Below are 24,645 nucleotides of genomic sequence, written 5' to 3' on the forward strand. Positions count from 1 at the left end.
GGAGAACTGATCTACACAAGCAGGAGGTAATTAAGTCATTTCATTCCAGTGTTTTGTACCTGTGGCACATCTAAAAACTGCAGGACTGCGGCCCTCGAGGACTGGAGTTTGAGACCCCTGCTCTAATTGGTATGTAAAAAGTTCCATATTAGCTAAATCTGACACATTCACAGACTCTTGAATTTCCTGATGCTGCCAACAATTTATTATTTTCCTTACACTTTACAATTATGAACTACTTTGTGCTGGTACAACACATAATTTCCCCAATATTTTTTGAAGTTTTTCATCAAAATGTAAGAAAAAAATACCAAGGGGTATAAATACTTATATAAAGCCATTTTCCATTTTTTTAAAGGGCTGAGCTCCGTCACAGTACATAAACAGCAGTGCTACAACAGATATAATGGATTTGTGACCACCTGGCCATGTTTTGACTCCATATCTGGTCAAAACAGATATGGACACGTTGCCCTTTGCAAAGTCTTTCAGATTATTCTTGGGGTGGAAAGCATGTGAGGTCTTGTGTTGCATATTGGCGCTTTCAGATTTAGTTTTTATTCATATAAAATAAAACTACACTGTTTAGTTTTTTTGTATTGTTTATATAAATCACAAATTCATCTGTGTTTTTTCTCCACATGTTTACAAATTATTTAATACTGGAGCACAGAAAGTTAAAGTCAGCTAATTTTTCCTTGTGTGTTGGAATTTTTTTTTACCCGTGTTAATAAAATAATTGCGAAAATGTGAACACTAATTGACAAAGTTAATATCTTCTCAAAATATTGACGATCAATCTCTTTCACACAGTTCATTGTAAAAATTAAAAAAGAGGATCGTCTCTGAGAACAAAAGGATTTCAACTTGGGATTTCAACACATTTAAACCATACAAATTCACTCTTTATATATTAGTTACATGTTTTGGTTGTTGGTATTTTGAGAACAAGTCTAGGTATTTTTGTGAAATGTTAACATAATAACATGAACAGTCATTATTTTTACTTCAGTTATCACCAATCATAATAATAGTACAATAATAAATAAAAAGTTATTTTTATATAAGTAAGCAGATATGCATTTAACACAGTTACATTAATATTTGCTATTTTTTAAACTTCTTTCATGTATATGTACCTATTTTCTTTCTTTGAGGCAATCTAATTTGTCAGCTTGTTTTCCAAAGCAAGGCAATAGTCAGACTAATTTTTTAATTCTTTTAAAATAATTGATTTTTCAAAACAATTATTTTAAAATGATAATTATTCTATAAAGTTGTTATATTTTTACTTCAAATTTGAGCATAATCTGTTTACTTCTGTTTGGAATATCAATTCTCAGGTAAAATGTAAAGTAATGACCTTATCCATTTAATTAGTTTTTTAAAGTTTCCTTTCAAAGTTAATTTCCAATTAATCTTCACAACACCTCCCCACAATAAAAAAAATGTTTTTATTGCAATGATTTGAATAGATTGTTTGTCAAAGTAATTATTGACTTCAGAGATTTTGCTTTCTTCTGTTTTGTTTTGCCTAAACTAAAAGCATGCCATCGTATGTGTCTGTTTGCCTGTTTCTTAAACTTCTGTGTAATTATTCAGTCCCCGGTCCACCCACGCTGCCATCTTCTGCAGCATTTATAAAGACCTGTCTGGAATACCGAGCCAGACCCCCTACAGATAGACACGCACACACATATGCTCATGCTCTAAACCCAGTGCAGTGGTGCGCTCTAATTAACAGCCAGGGAGTCTATGTAGTAGTAGCTGGCGGTGTGATGAAAAGACCATCTGAACTCTCGTTGGGTATGGTGGTGATGGGGGGACAGAGAGGAACAGATGTAGGCCTAGCATAGTCCTCGCCTCGGGGGAGGTATCCTCCTGACCTGTCCCATCGATCCCTATCGTCTCCTTCCTTTCTCTTCCTCTCTGCCTCTTCAATAGACAAAAATCACTGACCAGGTGCATCATTAGCATTGATCAGTAGGGGATGGCTCATATTTTTGCTGGTTTCTGTTTTCTGAAGTCAGACGGTTGGTATGCGGATACCCTCACCAGTCGGACTCTGCTCCGGTTTACTTTTGTGGCGTCTCTCCCCAACTTCCTCCTCACAGCGTCGACCTCAGAATGATGTGTCTATCTGACAGTGTCTCGCTCTCTTTCCAGCACTGCTGGCTGTAGAAAAGGAAGGAGAGGGCGATAGATCGTATCTCCACTCAGCCTCTCATCCCCACCTCAGAGCTTACGTGAACAGATGGTGTGTGTCTGTCATGCAGTTAGGTAGCAGGGAGCCCGGAGGAGGAGAGGAGTGAAGGAAAACACGCAGACAGTTGATGTGGTCATGGTCCACACCTTGGTCTGTGGGGCTGGTTTGCAGTGACGCCTGGCTTTAGGGAGTCATACCTGATGGCTCCCCATAAGCTCAGCTTCTTAGCTAAACAAATATCATCACTTCAGCAGGGCGAAATAATGATATATCCAGGTATGGAGGAGGTGTTGGTGTGTATGGTAATGAGAGAGAGAGAGAAAAAGAGAAAGAGAGTATGTATGTGGTTTAAAAAGGACAAATAGAGCAGAGGAAACAGGTGGGCTGATGGATGCCTGAATTTGTGTCTGGCCATCTGGGCTGCTGTCACCGAGATCCTTAATCCCATTCAGCAGAGAAAGTGCATGCGAGTGCGTCCGGTCCATGTTTGTGATAGAAAGCAACTGCTCTCCTGAACGCACGCCGTCGCTTTCATGCATATGCGGGGACATGTCGCGCGGCATTATTCCAAACATGGCTGAGGAGTTTTCGATGGTGTTAATGTGGAGCGTAGCTATAGGAGCAGATTTGCACATACACACCTTTCTACTGCCCCCCAGTGTAATCAGACAGATCCAGACACATGCGAACACATCCCAGAACGGCCTCTCTAATCGTTGGTACATTTTAACAATTACTGCTAACAAGTCCTTATTACCCCCAGTGCCCTGCCCCTCCTCTTGATCCCAGCTTCTAATTGCTGCTGCTGTTTCTGAACGGCTCTCTGCATAGTTATTAGATAGGAATCAGTTCAGGACGCCAACACAGAGCCACACCTCTTAAACCTCTGAGCTACTGCCAGTCAATCAAACACATGGTTGGCTTTCTAACTTTGTAACACAGCATTCATGTAAAGTGCCGTGGAAAAGTGTTTGCCCACACAACAGATTCCTTCTGTTGCTTTTTTCGTACTTAAATGTTTCAGATCTTCAAGGTAATTTTAATTTGCACAAAAAAAGCCTTCTGCAAAAATATAATTACACATAGAAAACACACCATGCCCTGATGGAAGTATGTTCAACAGGTGACACCAACCAGTTTAGAAAGGGTCACAAAAAAATGTCTAATGCTTTAGGATTCCGCACCTTTTTCCACAGAAGAAGAAAACATGGAACAATGGTGAACCTTCCCAAGAGTGACCAAACTCTCAGGTGCCTATTGATAATTTATACGTCAGATCACAGAAAAACCCAGAACAGCATCTAACACATCTAACTCACTTCCCTCAATTAATGTCAGTATTCATAACTGAATAATAGGAAAAAGATTGGGAATTAAAGACATCAATGGGAGAGCTTAGAGACAAAATTTTACTGCAGAGTTTCTGACCTTAAGCCCAATTGTATTTAATGTTATACAGTAGGACAATGAATTTGAAGTAGCCTTGTTAAAGTCAGCATTTTAGTCTGATTTAGATGCTGAGGCATGACCTAAAGCAGGTCATTCATGTGACCAAATTAAAACAATTCTGCAAAGAAGGGCCCAAACCTTCTGCTCAATGATGTCAAAAGACTTATTTCCACTTATCATAAATGGTTAGTAAGTTATTGGTATTATAGGGCAGTTACTTTTTTATAGCTATCTTCTCCAATAGGTGAAATCAGTATTCAAAATGTGTGGTTTTTACATCCTGAAGTCATGGTTTGATTTTCAAATGAGTTTAAGCTGAAACGATAGTGTGAGCAAAAATTTAAAAATCAAAACAGAAGAAATCAGTAAAGGGGCAAATACATTTTAATAGCACTGTAGGTGTGTGTGTGTGGATTGTGTCAGCAGTGAAGTAACTCCTGCTGACTGGGTGGTATGTTTATGTTCTTCTTGAATCAGCTTGTCAGACACATCTGACATTCTGGCTGTTTTCTTCCCGCCTGCTGTATCACCTAATGACTGGTTTGTTGTGAGTATTAGCCTGGGGCTTTTTGTCCTGAAGGCTGTACTGGTTCTCCTGTCTGCACCAGTATCTCCACATACTCCACATATATGATTTTGCTGATGTTACAGCAAAACATCAGCCTAAACATCACCTAAATGCTCTCACACCAGCATTTAGGTGAGCACGACCAGTTTTGAGCGCTAATGAAGGGGAGGAAGGCCTGGAAACTAAAGCTCCACAGCCACAAATATGGGTGTTAACAAGTGGTAAAGATGTGCAAAAAGCCTTAAAATACATATTACATTTTACCACAGTTACATAAAAGTTATGCTAAAAAAAATGCCACAGATCTCCAACACTGTACTTTGCCTCCCTCACTATCCTCTTCACAATGTGTGGTAGCAAAGGTAACTGTGGGTTCTTGACAAACCCAAACTTCTCAGTTATTGCTTTGATTGCACATAGGGCAAGTTTAGGTGCTATTTTATTGTCACCATTTTCTGACTAGTGAAGATTAACGCATACCCGCTGTTCTTGAATGGTATGCTTTCCAGCAATTATATCATTTTGAATCGTGGCCAAGACAAATGCAACATTCATTCTCCAGGAAAACAGATTTTCACGGAATACAAAAATAAGTGATACTTTGGTAAAAATGATCTATCGAGTTTTTTGCCCAATGTTGAATACATACAATCCAATTAAAGGTTACATTTTCAAAATAATTCCACTACTCTGAAAGTCCCTTGTTTGGTAAATGTGTGAGTACATTTCTGAAGGCATTCATATTGATGCATGCTCTTGATTTCTGTTCATTCCAGAGGACGTGTTACCATCTGGCTTCCCGAGCATAGACATGGGTCCCCAGCTGAAGGTGGTGGAGCGGACAAAGACAACCACCATGCTTTGTGCTGCCAGCGGCACCCCTGACCCAGATATCTCCTGGTTCAAAGACTTCCTCCCCGTCGACCCCAGCCTCAGCCAGGGTCGCATCAAAAAGCTTCGATCAGGTGAGAGAGAGAGAGCGGTGAACAAACAGAGCATCTAAAGCCCCTGCTTTGTGATAGAGCAAATCCCTGTTGCTCTAAATTTGGTGATTATTAGGTTTTAATTATGATTGGGGGATTACATGCTGCTCTCTGTGTTTATCTATATCCTTTGGGGGTTTAAAACCTTTTTAAAGCCAATTTCATTAAAAGGATGATTGTGCCAACCTTAAGGCCAGAAAAAAATTGCTTTTTATAAACATTTGGGAGAAAACATTCTAAAAAAAGTGTCATAGAGAGGTACATTTTTTATTCATAATTAATTAAACGAAAATCTAACCAGAAAGCAGTGAAAATAAAATAAAATAATGGTTATAAATCTTACACTAATCTAAAATTCCTTAAAACATCAAATGAATCAATGATTGAGTTGCATTAATTGGGTTCCTTGTCTTGGAAGAGGACTGTCAGATTTCTTCACCAGAGATCTTTTTTCTTTTCTACTGCTCGTGAGAATGGAACCCATAAGGCTGAGCTGACATATCCTGGAATGAATAGGGAGGAATCACATCCTGTGCTTAAGACAGTTTATTCGGCTTTGTTTATGCTATTCTGTATAGATGATACAGTGTCTCTCGGAGTAAGCCGACATGTTATTCACAGCCATTTTCACTCAGCTGTCCTCAGGGGAAATGAAAGCGATGGTGAGGCGAAACCATTTTGTTGTCGCTTCATCCATATTCTCTCCGTCCCTTACACCCTGCCAGTTCTGATATCTCCCTCTTCTCAGACAAAATGTTTCACTGATCACTTTCAGTCCTTGTCAGCTATACAACCGACTTGCAGCTACGATGGCTGGAAGAATTCATGGGGCTTAAGCTTTGAGCCCAAAGCTGCAAGTCATCGGCATAAAGTTACCATCATCAAAAACTAACGCGTTCTCTATCCAGAAAGCTGCCCATACTGCATATAGAAAACACAAAGTACATTAGATTCCACTTTTGTCATGTTTTTTTTCTTTTAGTTTTAGTTTTTAAATAATTATCCCAGCTATTATGGGCATGTGCTGATTTTATTTGCCTGCATTTAAGAAATACTTTTACTTCTTGATATGAGATGCTTTTTAAATAATACATAAAAAAGTGCAAACTTTGGTGGACAATGTTTGCACAGGCTTGCCACTGTTTTCCCAAGTTTTGTGTCTTTGTTTTGATTATTAATGTTTTTATCAGCTGTTCAAATGTTTTAATCAACTCCTATGATTTTCAGCTTTTCAGTAACATGTGCATTCATGGTTTAATAGTTTGCCTTACACATGAACAAGCATCCCTGTGACCTAATGATGAGTGGGTATAGATAATGGATGGATGGATGGATGGATGGATGGATGGATGGATGGATGGATGGATGGATGGATGGATGGATGGATGGATGGATGGATGGATGGATGGATGGATGGATGGATGGTGGGTGGATGGATGGATGGATGGATGGATGGATGGGTGGGTGGATGGATGGATGGATGGATGGATGGATGGATGGATGGATGGATGGATGGATGGATGGATGGATATGCCCCTTTAAGTACAGTTATTAAGGTTAGGTTTATTTCGGTCAGATCCCTTTTAAGAAAACCCTGATGTGCATCAAAATATATGGCCCTGATTGCATTTCAAGTAATACATCAACACACATTTTAAGTCATTAGAGCAAGACAACACCATTTACTAATTATTTTACCCAGTGTATAAAGGAAATCGTGAGAATAAAGTACTCCTGACAATCCAAAAGATAAAGTCCTCTGCAGTTGCTATAGATCGTAAACTGATGACTGGACATGTTAAAGTTTGTGGACAAATGTCTCTCCAAGCAAGAAACATCAACAGTCTTTCGGTTTTAATTTTGCTTTTAAATGCCATTCGGCTACTCTAATGAAGCACTCAGCCTTTTTCCCACAGAATTTATGTGATGCAGATTTCACTGCTTCCCTGTAGCTCAACATGCAATTTTTCTCTCCATTTGGAGTTGGTCGTACAGCTCGTAATGCTTCGCCATGTGAAGAGTCCCCACGTTTGACTGAGCTGCTGTTTGCACGTAAAGTAGCAGAGAAACCCATTTTTGCCCCTGGACCTAATCTTAAGTGTAATTTCCTCCCAATACTCCACTGATGTATAGAAAAATGGGTACTTGCCATGGTGAAATATACTGTGGAGAACCTACAAGTGTAATTACCTTGTGGGGGGAAAAAAAAGAGAGAGAGAGAGAGAGAAACTGCACTGTGACTGTGGGTGGAATGCAGTGAGAAAAGAAGCTTACTGCTGCACGAATCCAACAGAAAAAAACCTGAAACAAAACACCCCTATGTTTTAAACATAAGTAGGGGTTTTAGTGCTGTAGTATCTACTTTAGAAATGTTTAGCCATCGAGTCTAACTTAATAATGGTTTTTAAACATCGTTTTTCAGACCTTGTATTATAGATTTTGTAATAATTTATCTTTAGATGCTGCTGCCAGTCTGCTCTGAAGTGTCACACAGACTGAGCAGTGATTCAGCGGTACACTGTGTTGGGCTGTATTTCACATCAGTGAAACAGCAGCAAGACAAATGGCACGGCGAGATTCATCGCCGCCTTTAATGGGATTTAAAATCACCAATAGGCCTCGCAAACTCAAAGAGCAGAATGTGCTGCATAATGAACCAAACAGAGCACTGAAATGACTTTAAGGAAATCAATTACACACGAGGTAGGCAGAAAATAGCTCCGAAAATGTGTTATGGGTGAAACACTTCTTTTAGATGAGATGTTTAACGGTGGTCCCAACTGAGCAATGCGTCTGATTCGGTGGGAAGCTGCCAGATCTTCCTGGACCAGAGCCAGGGGTCTGCGCTGGGCCACAACCACTGCTTTCTTTTCTGTCCCCCTGCTTTTCTACTCTCTGTTGGGTCTTGGAAAGGCTTTTTATGCCACATATGGGTCAAGATGAAAAACGATGCAGCGAGAGACTCACGACAGAGGGCTCTCCTTCCTCTCACAGCCCTTAAATATCCATCATCTGCGGGGGTCTTTCTCATTGCAGGTAGCTGTCCACTGCCATCAGCACTGTGTTTACACATCTGATACCTGCTGCACATGCACTTCCTTCCTTCCTGGGGGCTGTAACATATGGTGCAGCGCATTGCTGAACTTTTCCTGACATCTTTATACCTCAACCAGGCATGCATTTATTTTTCCAGGCCATCTGCTGCTTCGGTTTAGATGTGCGTGAGGAGAACCGTGACAAGCGATCAGTCTGTCACTGGCACTTGGGAACAAGAATTGGAGTTTTCCAAAGCACTTAACAGCCTTCTAAGACCTATTCTCACAGATGGCATGCAATAAGGACCCAAAGGTTTGATTACTGGAAAATGGATGGCCTTGTCATTGCTGAAAACTGGGGTCTGATCAAGGGTTACAGTAATAACACTGGTAGCAGTTTAAGTCACGCTATGTAGAATAACATTGTTTCTTTCTTAGCCTAATCCCATGTCCATGGGGGGTACTTTTCCTGGCAGTTTGTTGGCGTCAAATCACAACAACAGATTTCAAAGGATTAAAGTGGAAAATAAACACACCGGCTCCCAAAACTCAGTATTTAGGAATAAAGAGGCTTTTACTGGCAGGAAATGGTGAATGTTTCTGCAGGACTAATTTGCTACAGATAAGACAACATAGAGGTGTGAAAAGAAACATGCTCATGTATGACATAAGAAAACATATTAGTGAAAAGACTACAAAGCAATGCAGCCAAGTAAAATATCCTGCAAAATATGTGTAATACAAAAAGAAAATTCTTACAGCAGTAAAAGATCCAGACAGGTATAAAATATTTGCAACCATAATTTGGTTCATTTTTTTTTCAATTTTTCTATTTCATAGGATAAAAGATCCAATAAACAAGTGAGATTTGAGTAAAAGTGAATGCTTTTTAAATTTAGTTTATTGTGTATATAAAGAAAAACTGATGAAAAGACCAAAGACAACAGCCTTATAAAGTCAAATTGACAATCACAGATAAACAATTACATTTGAGAATCAAAATTTCTTCTCTTCATGCTTTTATTCTCTGACTAAGAAGCTGGGTCACAATATTTGACTCAATGTCTGCTTGAAACTACACCATATACATTGCAATTTGTTTTTAATAACTATGCCTTTTGAGGAAGAAATAGTGATTTGTAATCGGTTTGACAGATCTTTCACTGATAAGTTGTGAATCTTTTCAACTCAGGTAAACAACAGAAAAATCAATTTTGTTATTGCACACATCCAGTTCTACAAACATGGTGAAACTATCATGATTTAATGTGTCCTATTTATTGTTTGAATGGGCTAACCAGTTGGTTCCAAACAGAGCACTGAAATGACTCTGTTTGGAATCAACTTTCCAAACAGTTGGAAAGTACAACTTTAAATTGTACAACTTTAAATTTACAATTAATGTGTTTTTTTTTGTGGTCATAGTCAATGAATTATTTGGATAAGACTCGTTTGTTATATTAGAAATACTTTTTCAGAATAACAAACTTTAAGTAAGAAAAAAAATTCATTAAGCCCATATTTCTGTATTATTATTTTAAAAAATGTTTTAATAAATGCTCTGCTTTCATTAGCTGAGTGGCAAATCAACATATCTAAGTAATTAACGTGAATGTTTCACTTATGTTACTAAAATAAATTTACTGTTCAATAGTATCCTAATTTATTGAATATGGCAGCAAATATACAATATATGACATCTAAATACATTTATTTACAATTTTGATGTTTATAATTTACATTTTTTTAAAAATGAGGTTTTCTGTTTCTTGCTGTCCAGCCTTCGCTTAAATTAATTTCTCACCTTGCGGGAGGATTAGCGTCCAGTCGATCTCTCTGACCTGGATGTTCTGGGAAAGCTATCAGGTTAGCAGTATCTGTTGTTATCTGATTAGCTGAGCTCTGGGCCCAGCAGACATAATACACCGTCCACAATTTCACAGCAGCTCAGTTTACTTCAGTAACGTCTCATTCCAGGTCTGTCAGCAGCTTCCAGACTCTCTAACAAACTGTTGTCCCTCTTCTTCTCTGGTCATTTACTTTCCCCTCGTTCACCCTTTTTGTCCTTCTTTTCCACACCGACTGTCATTAAAGCAGGTTTGCTTCCAGCTTCATGTCCATGGTGTTTGTTTATACACTTCTGACCTTTCTGGGTGTACATAAAAAGTACCTAGTTTCGTTTTTGCATCATAATTCCACGTTTTGCATAAAATAAGACGCCAGTTGCCAATTTTAAATTTGTGCTGATGGCTAACAGTATGAGCAGCTTCCAGCTGTCAGATGGCACCTTGTTTGCGGAGATTCACCTGTCCATTTGCACCTCTCCTCCAACTTGACATCCTCTTGCTTCCCATCTTGCCTCTGGTGCTTTCAGGGGAAAAGATCTGGTTTGTAGAGCAGTTAATTTATTCCTGTTTCTTTCCTAACTCTGCTTTGTACCACAGAGAAATGAGAGAAGGCAAACAGAGGGGAGAGGGGGGTGAGCACGAGCTGTTTTCCTTTCATGTAACTGCAGAAGACAGAAGCAGATGGATGACAGGCTCAGCTAGCACTGTTTGGGCTCCCTAAACACACTCAGATGTGAAAAGCACACACGTATGTTTGAAATTAGAGAGACAAACTAAACTTTTGTTATTTTAATCTGACAAAACCTTGATGTTTATGATTTCTCATATGCCAGTCATTGTTGTATTTGCATGAATGAAAATGGACCGATTTCCAACCTGCCAACTTTGGTAGAAACCTTCACCTGCTGCTATAGATTCTATTCAACTATGTTTCCTTTTAAGAACTGCTATAAAACATTGCATAAGAAAAGCACTTCAATATTTTATCATTCTTCTCGTCATTAGGTGTCATTATACTATGTTTGAGTGTGAAAAAACTGTTGCTGTTTGTCTGTAATATAATAATAATAATAATAATAATAATAATAATAATAATAATAATAATAATAATAATAATAATAATAATAATAATAATAATCTATAATAATAATAATAATCCATCCATTTTCTGGACACCCTTGTCCCTGGTGGGGTCAGAAGGGTGCTGGTGCCTATCTCAAGTGAACGTTTCGGGGGAGAGGCGAGATACACCCTGGACAGGTCGCCAGTCTGTCTCAATAATAATAATAATAATAATAATAATACAATTTATTTACACTTCATTTTACAGTGCTACAAAATGGCAATAAAAGAATTATTTGTTGTAAAAACAATATGAACAAGATGAAGCAGTGACATGTTAACAGCTTTGATCTCTCTCTTGATCTCTCTCTCTCTGTGTGTTTTGCAGCCTAAATAAAAGGCTCAACAAATAAGTTATTACCTTGATCACCTGCTTTTAAAGCTTAAAGCTTTTAAAAGACAAAAATTATTTCACTTTAAATAAGCCGCAGTTTAAAAAAGGATTGCACAACTTTCCAAATCTGTCTTTCAAAGATGAAATTAGAGTCAGCTGCTGTGGTCGTCAACCAATAAGATCAATGCCAGGTAAGTTTTGGACATATTCAGACATCAATAGATTTCTATATGTTGGTTTTCCATCGAGATCCACCTATTTGAGATCTGTGACCGATTTCTGATCTTAAGTTTCTCTAAAGCTTTGAAGTTCTGATATTGACTTTAACCAATTTCTTTTTAAAAACTACAGTTAAGAGGAAAAAAATATCCATTCTAGCATTTCATCCATTAACAGTAACTAATCATTTTTAATTAAAGCTTTCACTGACTTAAAATTTTAAACCCCTTACTGATTCTGGAAATAGTCAGCTTTGAGTCTTCTTCCTGTGGTAACAGCTTCACCACTGAAGAGAGTTGTGGTTTGCACAGTCTGGCATTGTGCACTTAGGTATTATGCTTTCACACGTTTGAAAAATTTCAGATATTTAGGATTGTGGTTATCTGGTTAGTGGTCAGGGTCAATAGGTAATTGTCATATCCTGGTCTTTAGCTTGTTTTTTGGTACAAACATGATTTCTACCTTTTACCTTTTAACCACAATATCCAATTTGAAAGGCAACATTGCATTTTCTTTGTCTACTGAATGAAAACGTTGCTTGGGTAGACTGCTGTAAGGTTTTCTCATTATGGATGTCAGATAGAGTTAATAAATGCCCTGCCGGTTGGAGGATGTAAAGATATATTTCCCTTCTGAGGTGATTACCATGTTGGTTAGTTTTGTTACTGTTGACAGTTCCACTAAAATAACACATACAAAGGTTGACAAGCACAAATACAACGCTTGGCATTATTTACACCTCTACGAAGCTTCACCGAAACGTTACATCAATTACATAACAATGTATGGAAATCTCCCCCACAGCAGATCCTGGTCAAAGTATGAATAGAACAGTGGGAGTGTGTATTTAAGGTCCCAATTGGTTTGTAAATGCAAATGGAAAAAAAAAAGAGCAAACTAGCTTTTAACACCTTTGAGAGGTCTGAGTTAAAAAGGTTTTGATTAAAGAGCATTGCTTAATGCTGAAACAGTTCGTTGATATACTGATGTGATTGAAGTCACTAATGCACACACGCTGTTATGAAACAGCCTTTTCTGACTGGATGAAAGAAGGTGTGCGTTTACACTGAGCTGTTTTTCTGTGAAAGGATCCAGCCGCTCGTTCACATGTCACCAGTTATCAGAGTCTCTGACACTGGCACTTTGTGAAACCAGGTCTCAGAGTGGAACTTTGCAGAAACATCCCCCACAGAGATGCGAAGTACTCTGCAGGTATGAAAGCGCACATGCACAAAACGTACGGCTGCAAGATTTGCTTGACGTCAGTAAAAAAAAAAAAAAAAGGCGGATAGCATTGTGCTACTTCTGCTACTTGGATCTTTTCCGTATACATAAATTCTGATATGGAATATATCACATGAGCACTTGGTTCATCGGACACTGAGATGCACTTTGCATTTAATGCAGTTACAGAACCGTGAGGTCAAGAAGGACATGCTAAAATCACAGCGTGTTGGTGATCTCATCTAAACAGTGAAGCAATGCCATCTGAACATGGAGCTTTTCCCCCCAAACAACATCCGAAAATACTGTCAATTTCCAGACAGCAGTCACGTGCAAACAAAGCCTCACACCGCTTAGGTGTTGAATCACATCAAACCAATCTGATACTGTGGTAAACCGCTCCGGTAGAATAAGTGGATACATCCTTCTTTCTGTTGCGAGCTTACTGTGAACAGCAGAATCCTCCTGCTTAATCCTGAGTAACTAACAGAACAGGCGATTCTTACTCTTTATTCACAATTGGAAATAATATCACATCGGCTGTATTCCACTTGCCTGCTAACAACACTTTATTATTAAAACACCATGGACATTTTTAGTCCATGTTGACCAAAGTGATTCCAGTACCACACTTAACTTGACATGAGCTGCTATTGCTACATGCCGTCTACCCTATTTTGTTGCAAAGCTGTCAGTTAATCAGATCCTCAAAGGGATATTAGCAAACACTTTCCACAGCAACTCTAGGAATAAAGATATGTATTACCATTTGTGAGTTATAGCTTCAATATTTTAGGATAATTTTTTATTTCCACATTTTGAAGACCTTGTAGCGCTAGTGGCCTTTATTCATTAGTAGATTAACAGCATGAAGGGCAGCGAGAGGGGAAGCACAGGCTCATCGAGGACAATAGTCTCTGCATACGCTGCACCTTCCACTGAATCTGGCAGCACCGACGGAGAGAATTTTAGATTTAAAAAAATAATAATTAAAAAGGAATGTTCTCATTTCTATTTAACTTCTGTTATCCAAGTAACAACACGAAACTGATAATTGGATAGAGCAATTGTTTGTAAAAATATTTTTGGGATAAAGTGAAACCATTTCGGGATCTTACTGACTTCTTTGTTCACATTAAACAAATACTGGAGAGTGTCATGACAGCAAAAGGAAGCAGACTTACTTTTTTACAAATATTATCCTTTCTGTTGTTAAGGCATCTAGAGGCTACAATATGCAACTAAAAGATAATTTTCAATAAAAATATATTTAATTTCTTTTAAGCTCTTACCTCTCAATAGATGCAACAACAGCTGTTTACCATTTAACTCCTCTAAAACTTGTCCTAAAAAGCAGTAACCTGTTAGCAGCTGGATCACAGCGTCTAGTTCTGCAGTTCAAAAAGAGAAACGGTATTTCATTCAGCTGCCAAACTGGACATTATTTAGCAAACGTTAGGTTAGTATACCCTCTTGCACTTTATACAATGTCACGCATGATTGCTGAAGGAGAAAATCTGCACATATAAAAAATAGCCTGCTTAGTTTGGTTCTGCTTGACATTGGATGAGTGAGTTATTGACACCGTTTCATTTCACAACAGATTTGATTGGCTGCATTGGGAGGTTGGAACTTAATAACAGATTCAGAAATGGAATAGACTATTTTAGAGAAATCTGAATTTGAAATACAGTCCCTTCAAACTTATTAACATGTTTATCGTACAGTACAGACCAAAAGTTTGGACACACCTTTCTAATTCAATGGGTTTTCTTTATTTTCATGACTATTTATAAGGCAAGAAATCCCACTTATTAACCTGACAGGGCACACCTATGAAGTGAAAACCATTTCAGGTGACTACCTCTTGAAGCTCATCAAGAAAATGCAGAGTGTGTGCAAAGCAGTAATCACAGCAAAAGGTTGCTACTTTGAAGAAAGTAGAATATAAGGGGTATTTTCAGTTGTTTTACACTTTTTTGTTTAGTGCATATTTCCACATGTGTTATTCATTGTTTTGATGCCTTCAGTGTGAATCTACAATGTCAATAGTCATGAAAATAAAGGAAACTCATTGAATTAAAAGGTGTGTCCAAACTTTTGGTCTGTACTGTATGTATAAATACAGATAACATACATATACATAAAAACAAAGGAATTCGCCCGATCCCATCATTTTACCTCATTCATCAGGGGAATCAAACCTCCCTCTCTACCCTGTATAACACCATTGTGCCAGTGAGAATATATTTCTCTGTAATTTGTGCACACAAGCATCACAGCAACACTGATCACAGTTGAACGGGACCAAGTACGTTGTGTGTATGCAAGAGATTTAATATGACAGAAGTGCTGATAAACAGTTTCTCACTGGAGCTGTTTCAACTTTTAATGCACAAGGCAGCCCAGTCTGGTTTTTAATTCAAAGCTGATCATTTCCCACTGTGTTTTCAGGATCCAGTAGAGAAGAAGATATGCAGTCATACTGAGAAAATACAGCTCATAAAGTCTTCTTTAAAAATGGAAAACGAGTTCAAACGTGGATAAAACGGAAAACTAGAGTACAGTTAATATACAAGACCTCAGTGTTTTTAAGAATCATATTACCTTTTAAGTAATTGTGTCCCCTTGTGTTTCTGCTGTACTGGATGTATGACTGCTCTGAAATATTGACCTCTTCTGGAGCAGTTTCCATTAACTTTTTTAAGTTAATATGACAAAGGCATTCAAATAAATCTCTTAGTTTATACGTTATAAGATATTCTATCTTATAACATATAAGAATGCTTTTGGAAACAAAGCATTCCAGATACAACTTTTGTATTTTATTTTTGATTGCAGGGATTTGTGTTTGAACATTTTTCACAATAGTGTGAGATTTGTTGCAAAAATGAGTTTGTGCTTTTTATTCCAGCACTGCTTGTATGTGAAAACCCTGTGTATGCTATCTCTGTATCTCCCTTTACATCTTTACAAGCCAGAGGCCTTTTATCACTCTCAGACAATCTGATATAGAAAAACACTACATGGACGGATCTACTCCGTGTACATGTGCGGGTGCACAAGCCCGCTTCTCAACGCACGTGTGTACAGTATTTTCTTTTCCAGCACTTTAAAAAAAGCATGTCTATTACAATGCCTCTTCTCTGCTCTCCATGCAGTGCTGCAGAGTCTTAATAGTTTGGTGTGTGCTTCCTCCTCAGGCTTCTTCATGTCAAAGTCAGTTTGCACTGACATGAATGTGACACAGCAGACAGAAGGAGCAAAACTAAATTTAAAAAAAACGTCTCTGCTGGTAATTCAAAAGGCCGTTTGCCCAAAAATGAAAATAGTAAAATAAATAAATATATATATATAACTGTATGTGTGAGAATAGCAGCCTTTGAAGCCACATAATATCTGATGAGTGCAGTGTGTAATTATAGCACGTTTAGGGAGACACTGTTTATCATGGCGGATTTTAGGTGGGAGGAAGTAAAGAGCTAAAGAGTGTCGTTGGGTTGTTGCCTCAGGGTAAAGCTGCTGTCAGTTTACTGCCAAGAAAGCAAAAGGCTGTGTTTTTTATGTGACAGCAGGAGAGGAATCACGAGCTGAGACAGAGGTACGCGAGCAGAAGTGTCATCCGAGTTTACAAAAAGTCAGTTATTTTTCTCTTGCCAACTTTTTTGCAAGGAGTCTTTCAACTATGAACATGCTATTTGTTTAAAAACGGAGGGGGAACAGTGGCGAAGGAAAAAACAAAAACAAAACACAATTCATCAGGAGAGTGCAACCCATTCAGACCGAGCCTCAGAAATAACATCAAAGCAACACTGTATAGGTTGCTGAAGCAACAGGTGGCGAGGCTACCCCAGGGGTCAAACTGGAACAGGAAGACTCATCTAGCACACAAATGTCTCAAATATAATAATAATAATAATAATAATAATAAAAAGGCGCATGTTTTTTTCTGCATAAACACAAGCAAACCTTCTCTTGTCCACCTGCAGGAGCATTGCAGATCGAAAACAGCGAGGAGACGGACCAAGGGAAGTACGAGTGTGTGGCAAACAACTCCCAAGGCGTGCGCTATTCCTCCCCAGCAAACCTTTATGTGCGAGGTAGGACCCGAACACGAAACAGCTCTACACACATGTGGACAGACAAAAAGAAAAAAAAAAAAAAAAAGCACATCTAAGCCTCGGTTAAGGTTCTCTTTTTAACTAAGCTACCTCTTTTCCATGACTGTGTTGTTAAATGAGTATTACTAACCCATCCATTGTCTATAATATATGTTGACCCTGTTCTTTTTTTGGTATTTTTCACAACCACATTCCACCTTAAACCTTGGTGTGATCTCGTACAGTAAAGAAGACTCAAAGTGAGCCCATGCCTCGGTTTAACTGCATGGAAACATCTCTGATCTTACTACTAAACTGGTTTCTATACTAGAAGGCAGATACAGAGAAAATACAGTGCCTTGCTAAAGTATTCACGTACCCCGAGCCTTTGCAGATTTTGTTATATTACAACTACAAATGGCGATGTATTTTGTTGTAGTAAACCAACACATGATTGTAAATGCCTGCTTTTTAAATGATTGCTTAACAAATTAACATATAAACATTTATTTGCATTCGGCCGGCTTTACTCTGATACCTCTAGAAAAAATGTAGTTCAGCCTTAAGCTGGTTGGTTAAGAATTCAGTTCACCTGTGTTTAATTTAAATTCAGGATAAAATTAGCTGACCTGTGAAGGCATCAGAGGTTTTCTGAAAGAACATTAGTGGGCAAATAGGATCATTAATGACTGAGAAAGTTTACCTTCAAATATCTCACTGATAGCATTTTAATGCATCAACGGACAGGCCAGCAACGAGAGCATTAATCAGGCAGAACATTTTTCTTCAAGTTGGGGAGGTTGGGACTGTTGCTCCGGGAGGCCAACAACTGATTGGCACCAGAGCCAATTTGCTTTTACAATAATTCAATAAGGACAGAACATATTTGTATTGAAGATATTGCTGAATTAATAAACGTAGGTCTAAATTGATATTATTACTTCTGCCACCACCTGTTTGGGAGAGGAACTGCTTGTTCCAGAGGAGGGTTCATTTAGGGGACATAAACATGTGAAAGAAAATGGCCAACATGGAAGACGTGGGGCAAAAACTATCCCTGCTACGTCACTGAAACTTAGTCATGGCAGCATAATGCTGTGGGAATGTTTTTTCTTGACATTTCTGTTTGTGGTTGTAAACTATGTGAAAGGTTTGAGCCGTGACTAATTTTGGAAGGCACTGTGCTCTGATTTTAATTGCGAAATCAATAAAGATCGTTCTCTCAACGAACTGAATGCAAACTCTACCTGGGTGCTGGTGTCCCATAGACTCACAAACGGCGCCCGATGTTCTGATTCAAAAGTTCAGGTTCTTTGTTAACGTGGCTTATCAGAACACTGTATGTATGTGTTGTGTGAGGTTCGTGCAGGAGCGTTGTGGTGAGGCGAGAGTGGCTTTGCGCTGGCCGTTTTTATTCTCTCTGTGTTTCCTCGTTCTCTCTCTTCCCCCCCCCCACGTCATTGTGTTCTGCATCAACCCCCTTCCATCCCTCAGAGCTTCGAGAAGGTTGGTGCGCTCTTTTCTTTGCTTTTGTTACTCCTTTGTTTCAGAAAGCGTCACTTATTGAAACAGCAGGAACCAAAAAAAAAAAAAAAAGAGGAGGAAAAAAAAATTAGCTTTAAAAGTGAGACATTTAAACCGTGTGTCCAATAATGAGGAGAGCAAAGCTGCTGCGAAGATGACGAAGCGGTCCGCCCATGCAGCAGAGTGCCTTGACTGCATTGTGAGGCCTTGTGTGCAGAACCCTTGGTATTGCCTTCACTCCCCGATCAATGTTTTCTGCATGGTATGATCTTGTTGTCATGGAGACCCAAGAATTGGAAGATTAAAAAGAGGCAATGTTTGCATGGAAGGAGTGAGAGAGAAAGAGAAAGGAGCACCGCTTGCATGGGTGTTGACTGACGGACTGACACAGGAGCATGGCGCAATGTGTGTTCACCCCTAATGATATGCTCGGATTGTGATATTATTGAACTTGCAGCCTTGTCGTGTATTGCAGCTGTTTTGTTTTGGATTTTTTTGCCCTTTTGTTTTGTGTGTCCTTTTGGGTTTTTTTACCTTTTTGTCCCTTCTCCCATGTCATCACATCTGCTCCAGTTGTTGCACTGACTGGGAATGTTGCACTCGTTGAAAAGCTTCTACATGCCCCTTTTTGTTCCGAAGTTTTATGTTTGGTTGGTCAGTACCAGTTGGTTCTTCAGGGCTAAATCCATAACATGAACTCAAGATGTGCAAGGGAATAAACCTAACTCGAGCGCTGCATATTTGAAACTGCTGCAAGAGTAAAGTTTAAACATTTCTGACCACTCTGCTGTACTGCAGAGCTGTGTGTACAGAGTATTCCATGTGGGAAGTTTTCATGATGAATCATTCTAGATCTGGTTCCCTAACAGGTTTAAAACAATACTTAAACTATGTAAAATAAAAAAAATATGATGGCAGGATTTACTAATGAGTGCTCTACTTAGGAAAACAAAATATGTTGTTAGAAGTCAAAAAAATCACTTGGAGATCTTAAATTCATGGCATAAGAAAAGTACACATTTATATTCTAGTTTTTTTTAGATTGCATTGCAAAAGCAGTTGCACTCTCTGAACTTTTCCACATTTTTTTCACTCTAAAAAATTTATTTTGTTGGGACTTCAATATCGAAAACTCAAGTTGGAAAATCTGGCAAAGAATCTGGCGTTACACAAATCAGGCCTCTTTGGATAAGTAAAAGACAGAAGTTGGCTACAAATAATTAGTCCAAAATGTAATTTTATGACTTGAATGAAAAACTCTATAGGTGTGATAAAAAAACGAATAGCACATATCAACCTGAACACACCATACCCAATGAAACATGATGTCGGCAGCATCATCCTTTTCTTCTTAATCAGGGAGGAAGATGGATGATGCTAAATACTGGGCAATCTTGGGGGGGGGAGATGAAAAGACATGAGACTGTGGCAGAGGTTCTCCTTCCAGCAGGAATACAACATGAAACAAACAGCTTCAAAGACAGGATTTATCTCATAGTTTATTCATGCATGAGAATGGCCCAGTCAAAGTCCAAAGCTAAATTCAGTTGTGGTTATGTGGCAAGACTTGAAAATTAATACTCATGAAGACTCTCCATCCCATCTGACTTAGCTGGAGCATTTTTATAAACAAGAGGAGACCCACATTTTAGTCTCTAGATGTGCAAATGCTGGTAGAGTCATATCCTCGGAGCCGCAGCTGTACTGCAGTGAAGGTTGTTCTTCAAAGATGTTTGGAAAGCCACATACAAAGGCACACCACAAACAAAGTTATCTGAAAACTATCTCCTTTTTTTTTCTTCTTCACTTCTTTGCACTACTTTGTGTTGATCTTTTACATCAAATCCAAGTACACTGCCTTAAAGTTTGTGGCTATGTGGCAAAACATAAAAACCTCAATTTGTATAAATATTTTTGGAAGTCACCGTGTGGCATAAAGGACCACACGGCTTTTGGCTTTATCTTTGTTTAGATAAATATAGCATTGTGAATCTGCAGTGCCTTGTTTTGTTCACTCGAGTTTTCACTTTAGAATGATACATTAAACCGATACAGTTGAAAAAGGCCAATGTTTTCATTTTGCCATGACATCAGATGCTGATTGTTGATCAGTCTTCTGATAATGAGCCAGATGGGCCTGCTATTTCATAGCCTGGGGCGATTTTCAAAATAAATGCTATAAATACATTTTAAGATTCATCTGAAACATTTCTTTTTCCATTTCAGCCATGTAGTAATCTCTGCAAGCAGAGAAACATCTGCCTTTTAGTACAGTGCTGTCTGAGGGCCTGTTATCAGTGTTGGTTTTCAGCCTGCAGACAGAGATTTTCCCCAGATGCTCTGAACCTATTAACGTTACGCACGTTAAATGGTGAAAACCCCTTAATTCTTTGCAATTGTACTGTGAGAAAAGAAAAAATATATATATTAAACATTTTCAAAGTGTTTACTTACACAAACACAGTGTTTGACAAGTGTTCAACCAAGCACTCTGTTTAGTTTATTGGTTCTGCTCTTTTTCTAATAAATTTTATAGACCTGTTCCTAATTACCCAACTTACTTCTGAGAGCTGCAAGAAGGTGTTTAATTTAGCGTTACACACCTTGTACAGTGTTTTTATATCTTTTTTGGCATTTTATTACCCACATTTATTTATCACATTCTAAATAAATTCAAAGCAAGCACATATTTGAATGGCTGGAATACGTCAGTAAAGATGACTGTCAGTAAAGTAATCCTTTTCACTATTCACTATTCTTTATACATTTATAATAGAGAAAATGTATAAAGACGCTCTCTGAGTTTAAGTTGCCTAAACCTGGTGCTCTGTTAAATGTATTTATCTATTTTATTGGGGCCTGCCATGCAAAGCAATGGCAGGAACCTATTACTATTGTCGGAGAGAAGCGTCTCTTTAATCTTTATTTTTCTTCCGTAACCGTTAATGCGGCTCGTACCGCTGGGTGCACACCTACAAATGAGGTATCAAAACGTGCAGAAAATTCACGCCATTGGAGCTATTACTTCTGGTGGGATTTGGGCTTAACGTGGCGACATAATTCGCAAAAAACTACGAAAAAAACCCCATTATAACTCAATGGGAAAAATCCTAGAAATACCCTATTTTTGAGGATTTGCTGTGTCGTCACAAATTCACCTAGAAATGCCATTCAAATTTCATTTTGTAGATACGTCTGTGATCTCTTCGAAAGTGAAGACGGCTCGTCGATACCAGTTACGGTTTGTCCACAATTTGCCTCTAAGCGACCCAAACTTTCTCATTTTTGCTCAAATTACAGTGACAGCCGATCTCGGTTCAGATCTGGGCACAACATTTCTTTCTCTCATCGCTGTAAATGTTCTGAGTGAGGTACAGATATGAATCTCGGGACTATCGCAGAAGACATATTGAACTGTCATACGCTTAAAACGCTTTTCGAATATGTATTACGGTTCCCGAACAAGAAGGATTTGTTTCCAATGCTTTTTGTCAGTAAAACGTGTTTGCTCAAACACACAATTGTGTGTTTGAGAGCTCAGAGCTCAGAGCTCACACCCTGCTGAGACCATTATTTACCATAGCAACGGATCTCAAGAGGCTATTGGCTGCTGGTTTGGACTACGAATACGCATCGCTGTAGTTCTATCTATAGTGGACCGCTCAGTTGAAACAGAGGTTGACTGAACTGGCCTTTACAACTAATTGCTGCTATGGGCTGTATATAACTGATTTAACTCAGTAACTGTTACACATGGGATTAGTTTTGAACTTTAAAATTAAGCATTTTGAAAATTTCACAATAAAAGCCCTGAATATTTTTACATGACGTAATTGCTCTTTTTTGGCTTTATGTGACTTTTTCATCCAAAGCACTGTTACACGTGGTATTAGTTTGGCCCTCTGAAATGAAGCATACTGAACATTTCAAAATAAAAGCCTTGAATATTTTTACATCAACTACTTGCTTTTTCAGCATTATATAACTGATTTAACTCAGTAACTGTTACACATGGGATTAGTTTGGCCCTTTGAAATGAAGCTTAACAAAAATTTCAAAATAAAAGCCTTGAATATTTTTACATCAGAAAATTGCTCTTTTGAGCTGTATATAACTGATTTAACCCAGCAATTGTTACACATGGGATTAGTGTGGCAATTTAAAATTAAGCTTGATGAAAATTTCAAAATAAAAGCCTTGAATATTTTTACATCAGGTCATTGCTCTTTTTGGCTTTATTTGACTTTTTCATCCAAAGCACTGTTACACGTGGTATTAGTTTGGCCCTTTGAAATGAAGCATACTGAAAATTTCAAAATAAAAGCCTTGCATATTTTTACATGACGTAATTGCTCTTTTTGGCTTTATTTGACTTTTTCATCCAAAGCACTGTTACACATGGTATTAGTTTGGCCCTTTGAAATGAAGCATACTGAAAATTTCAAAATAAAAGCCTTGAATATTTTTACATGACGTAATTGCTCTTTTTGGCTTTATTTGACTTTTTCATCCAAAGCACTGTTACACATGGTATTAGTTTGGCCCTTTGAAATGAAGCATACTGAAAATTTCAAAATAAAAGCCTTGAATATTTTTACATGACGTAATTGCTCTTTTTGGCTTTATTTGACTTTTTCATCCAAAGCACTGTTACACATGGTATTAGTTTGGCCCTTTGAAATGAAGCATACTGAAAATTTCAAAATAAAAGCCTTGAATATTTTTACATGACGTAACTGCTCTTTTTGGCTTTATTTGACGTTTTCATCCAAAGCACTGATAAACATAGGATTAGTTTGGCGCTTTGAAATGAAGCTTAACAAACATTTCAAAATAAAAGCCTTGAATATTTTTACATCAGCTACTTGTGTTTTGAGCATTATATAACTATTTTAACCCAATGACTGTTACGCATGGGATTAGTTTGGCCCTTTGAAATGAAGTTTAACAAAACTTCCAAAATAAAAGCCTTGACAACATTTTAAATCATACTGAATGGTGCACGTCCGCCTCGCTTAACGTTCTTGCGGTTCTCCGCGTGCCACTGATTACGTCGCGGCGTTCTTTAGCGTCGACGCCGATTTGTGGCGTGACGACGCCGGGCCCAAGCCCGACGGGCGCGCCTTGGCAGGCCCCGGCTAAATTTCTTCCGAAATTTTCTAGTTTCTGTTGTAACTTTAATTTTTAATTTTGTAAAATCTGACCTTTTATCAACTAAACACAATTTCAAATCTAATCATATGCTCAATATATATTAAATGGAAACATAACTTATTTTTGTTTTTTAAAGCTCTTAAAAGCCTATCAATTGTGTAAACTGTTATGATCTGCACTGAAAAAGGAAACAAATTAAAATTCTCACTATTTTTTGACATTTTTTCTATCTGAAATTTCTGAGCAATTTTATCCACTTCTAAAACTTCTAGCTACACTTACTCTAAAAGCTTTATTATTCATTTTTAAAGAACAATGCTACTTGGCACATATGCGTGCAAAAGTATGTTTTTTTTTCTCTGCTGAGGCTTTTGCACAGTAAGATCTCTGTGTATAGGCTAGGTTAATATTAGCTTGATTTTTTCTGTTTTGATATGCCTTGTTGATATTTGCCTTACAGCAGGTTGTGTTTTTGGTTCCAGTTAGTGCTGCACAGTATTAGCAAGACAGGACATTGTGATGTGGTTGTTGAATATTGCGGTTCTGAAATAGATTGTGATTAATTCGCATCCTTTTTGTCACGACTCACTTTTTCTTTCATTATTGCAATGCTTACATTGGTCTGTGTCACAGATCTCCGCAAATACATCGCTATGAAGCAAAGTTATCACTTATCGATATTGTGAAGTCCTTTTGTCACTGCAAAATTGTGAACATTGTTATTACGTCTACCGTGATTCATTATATTGTGCAATTCTAGTTCCAATTTCACAAACAGACACTTTCATAAAGAGTTTTTCTGCGGTTTAGCGAGTTTAGCTCTATGCTCAGGTCTTCCCCCATGTGGTTGCTGGTTGAGCTGCAGCTAACTGTGCTCTAA

The 24,645-nt window shown here is 38.1% G+C and overlaps 1 protein-coding gene across 8 annotated transcripts in view; it reads left to right on the forward strand.

Moving 5' to 3' along the window:
• The window catches only part of ptprsb (protein tyrosine phosphatase receptor type Sb), a 100,638-nt gene that overhangs the window by 34,234 nt on the left and 41,759 nt on the right, over nucleotides 1-24,645 (forward strand). For 5 of the 8 annotated variants that reach the window (XM_032564992.1, XM_032564993.1, XM_032564994.1 and 2 more), the window contains exons 5-6: nucleotides 5,000-5,188; nucleotides 16,977-17,087. In XM_032564992.1, the coding sequence (XP_032420883.1) occupies nucleotides 5,000-5,188; nucleotides 16,977-17,087 (300 nt within the window). Of the gene's footprint in view, nucleotides 1-4,999; nucleotides 5,189-16,976; nucleotides 17,088-18,581; nucleotides 18,594-24,645 lie in introns of all 8 variants that reach the window. The other 3 variants (XM_032564990.1, XM_032564991.1, XM_032564995.1) reach the window with 1 other exon arrangement.

The sequence above is a fragment of the Xiphophorus hellerii genome, chromosome 6 (assembly GCF_003331165.1).
Source record: "Xiphophorus hellerii strain 12219 chromosome 6, Xiphophorus_hellerii-4.1, whole genome shotgun sequence".
In the NCBI taxonomy this organism is placed as follows: Eukaryota; Metazoa; Chordata; class Actinopteri; order Cyprinodontiformes; family Poeciliidae; genus Xiphophorus; species Xiphophorus hellerii.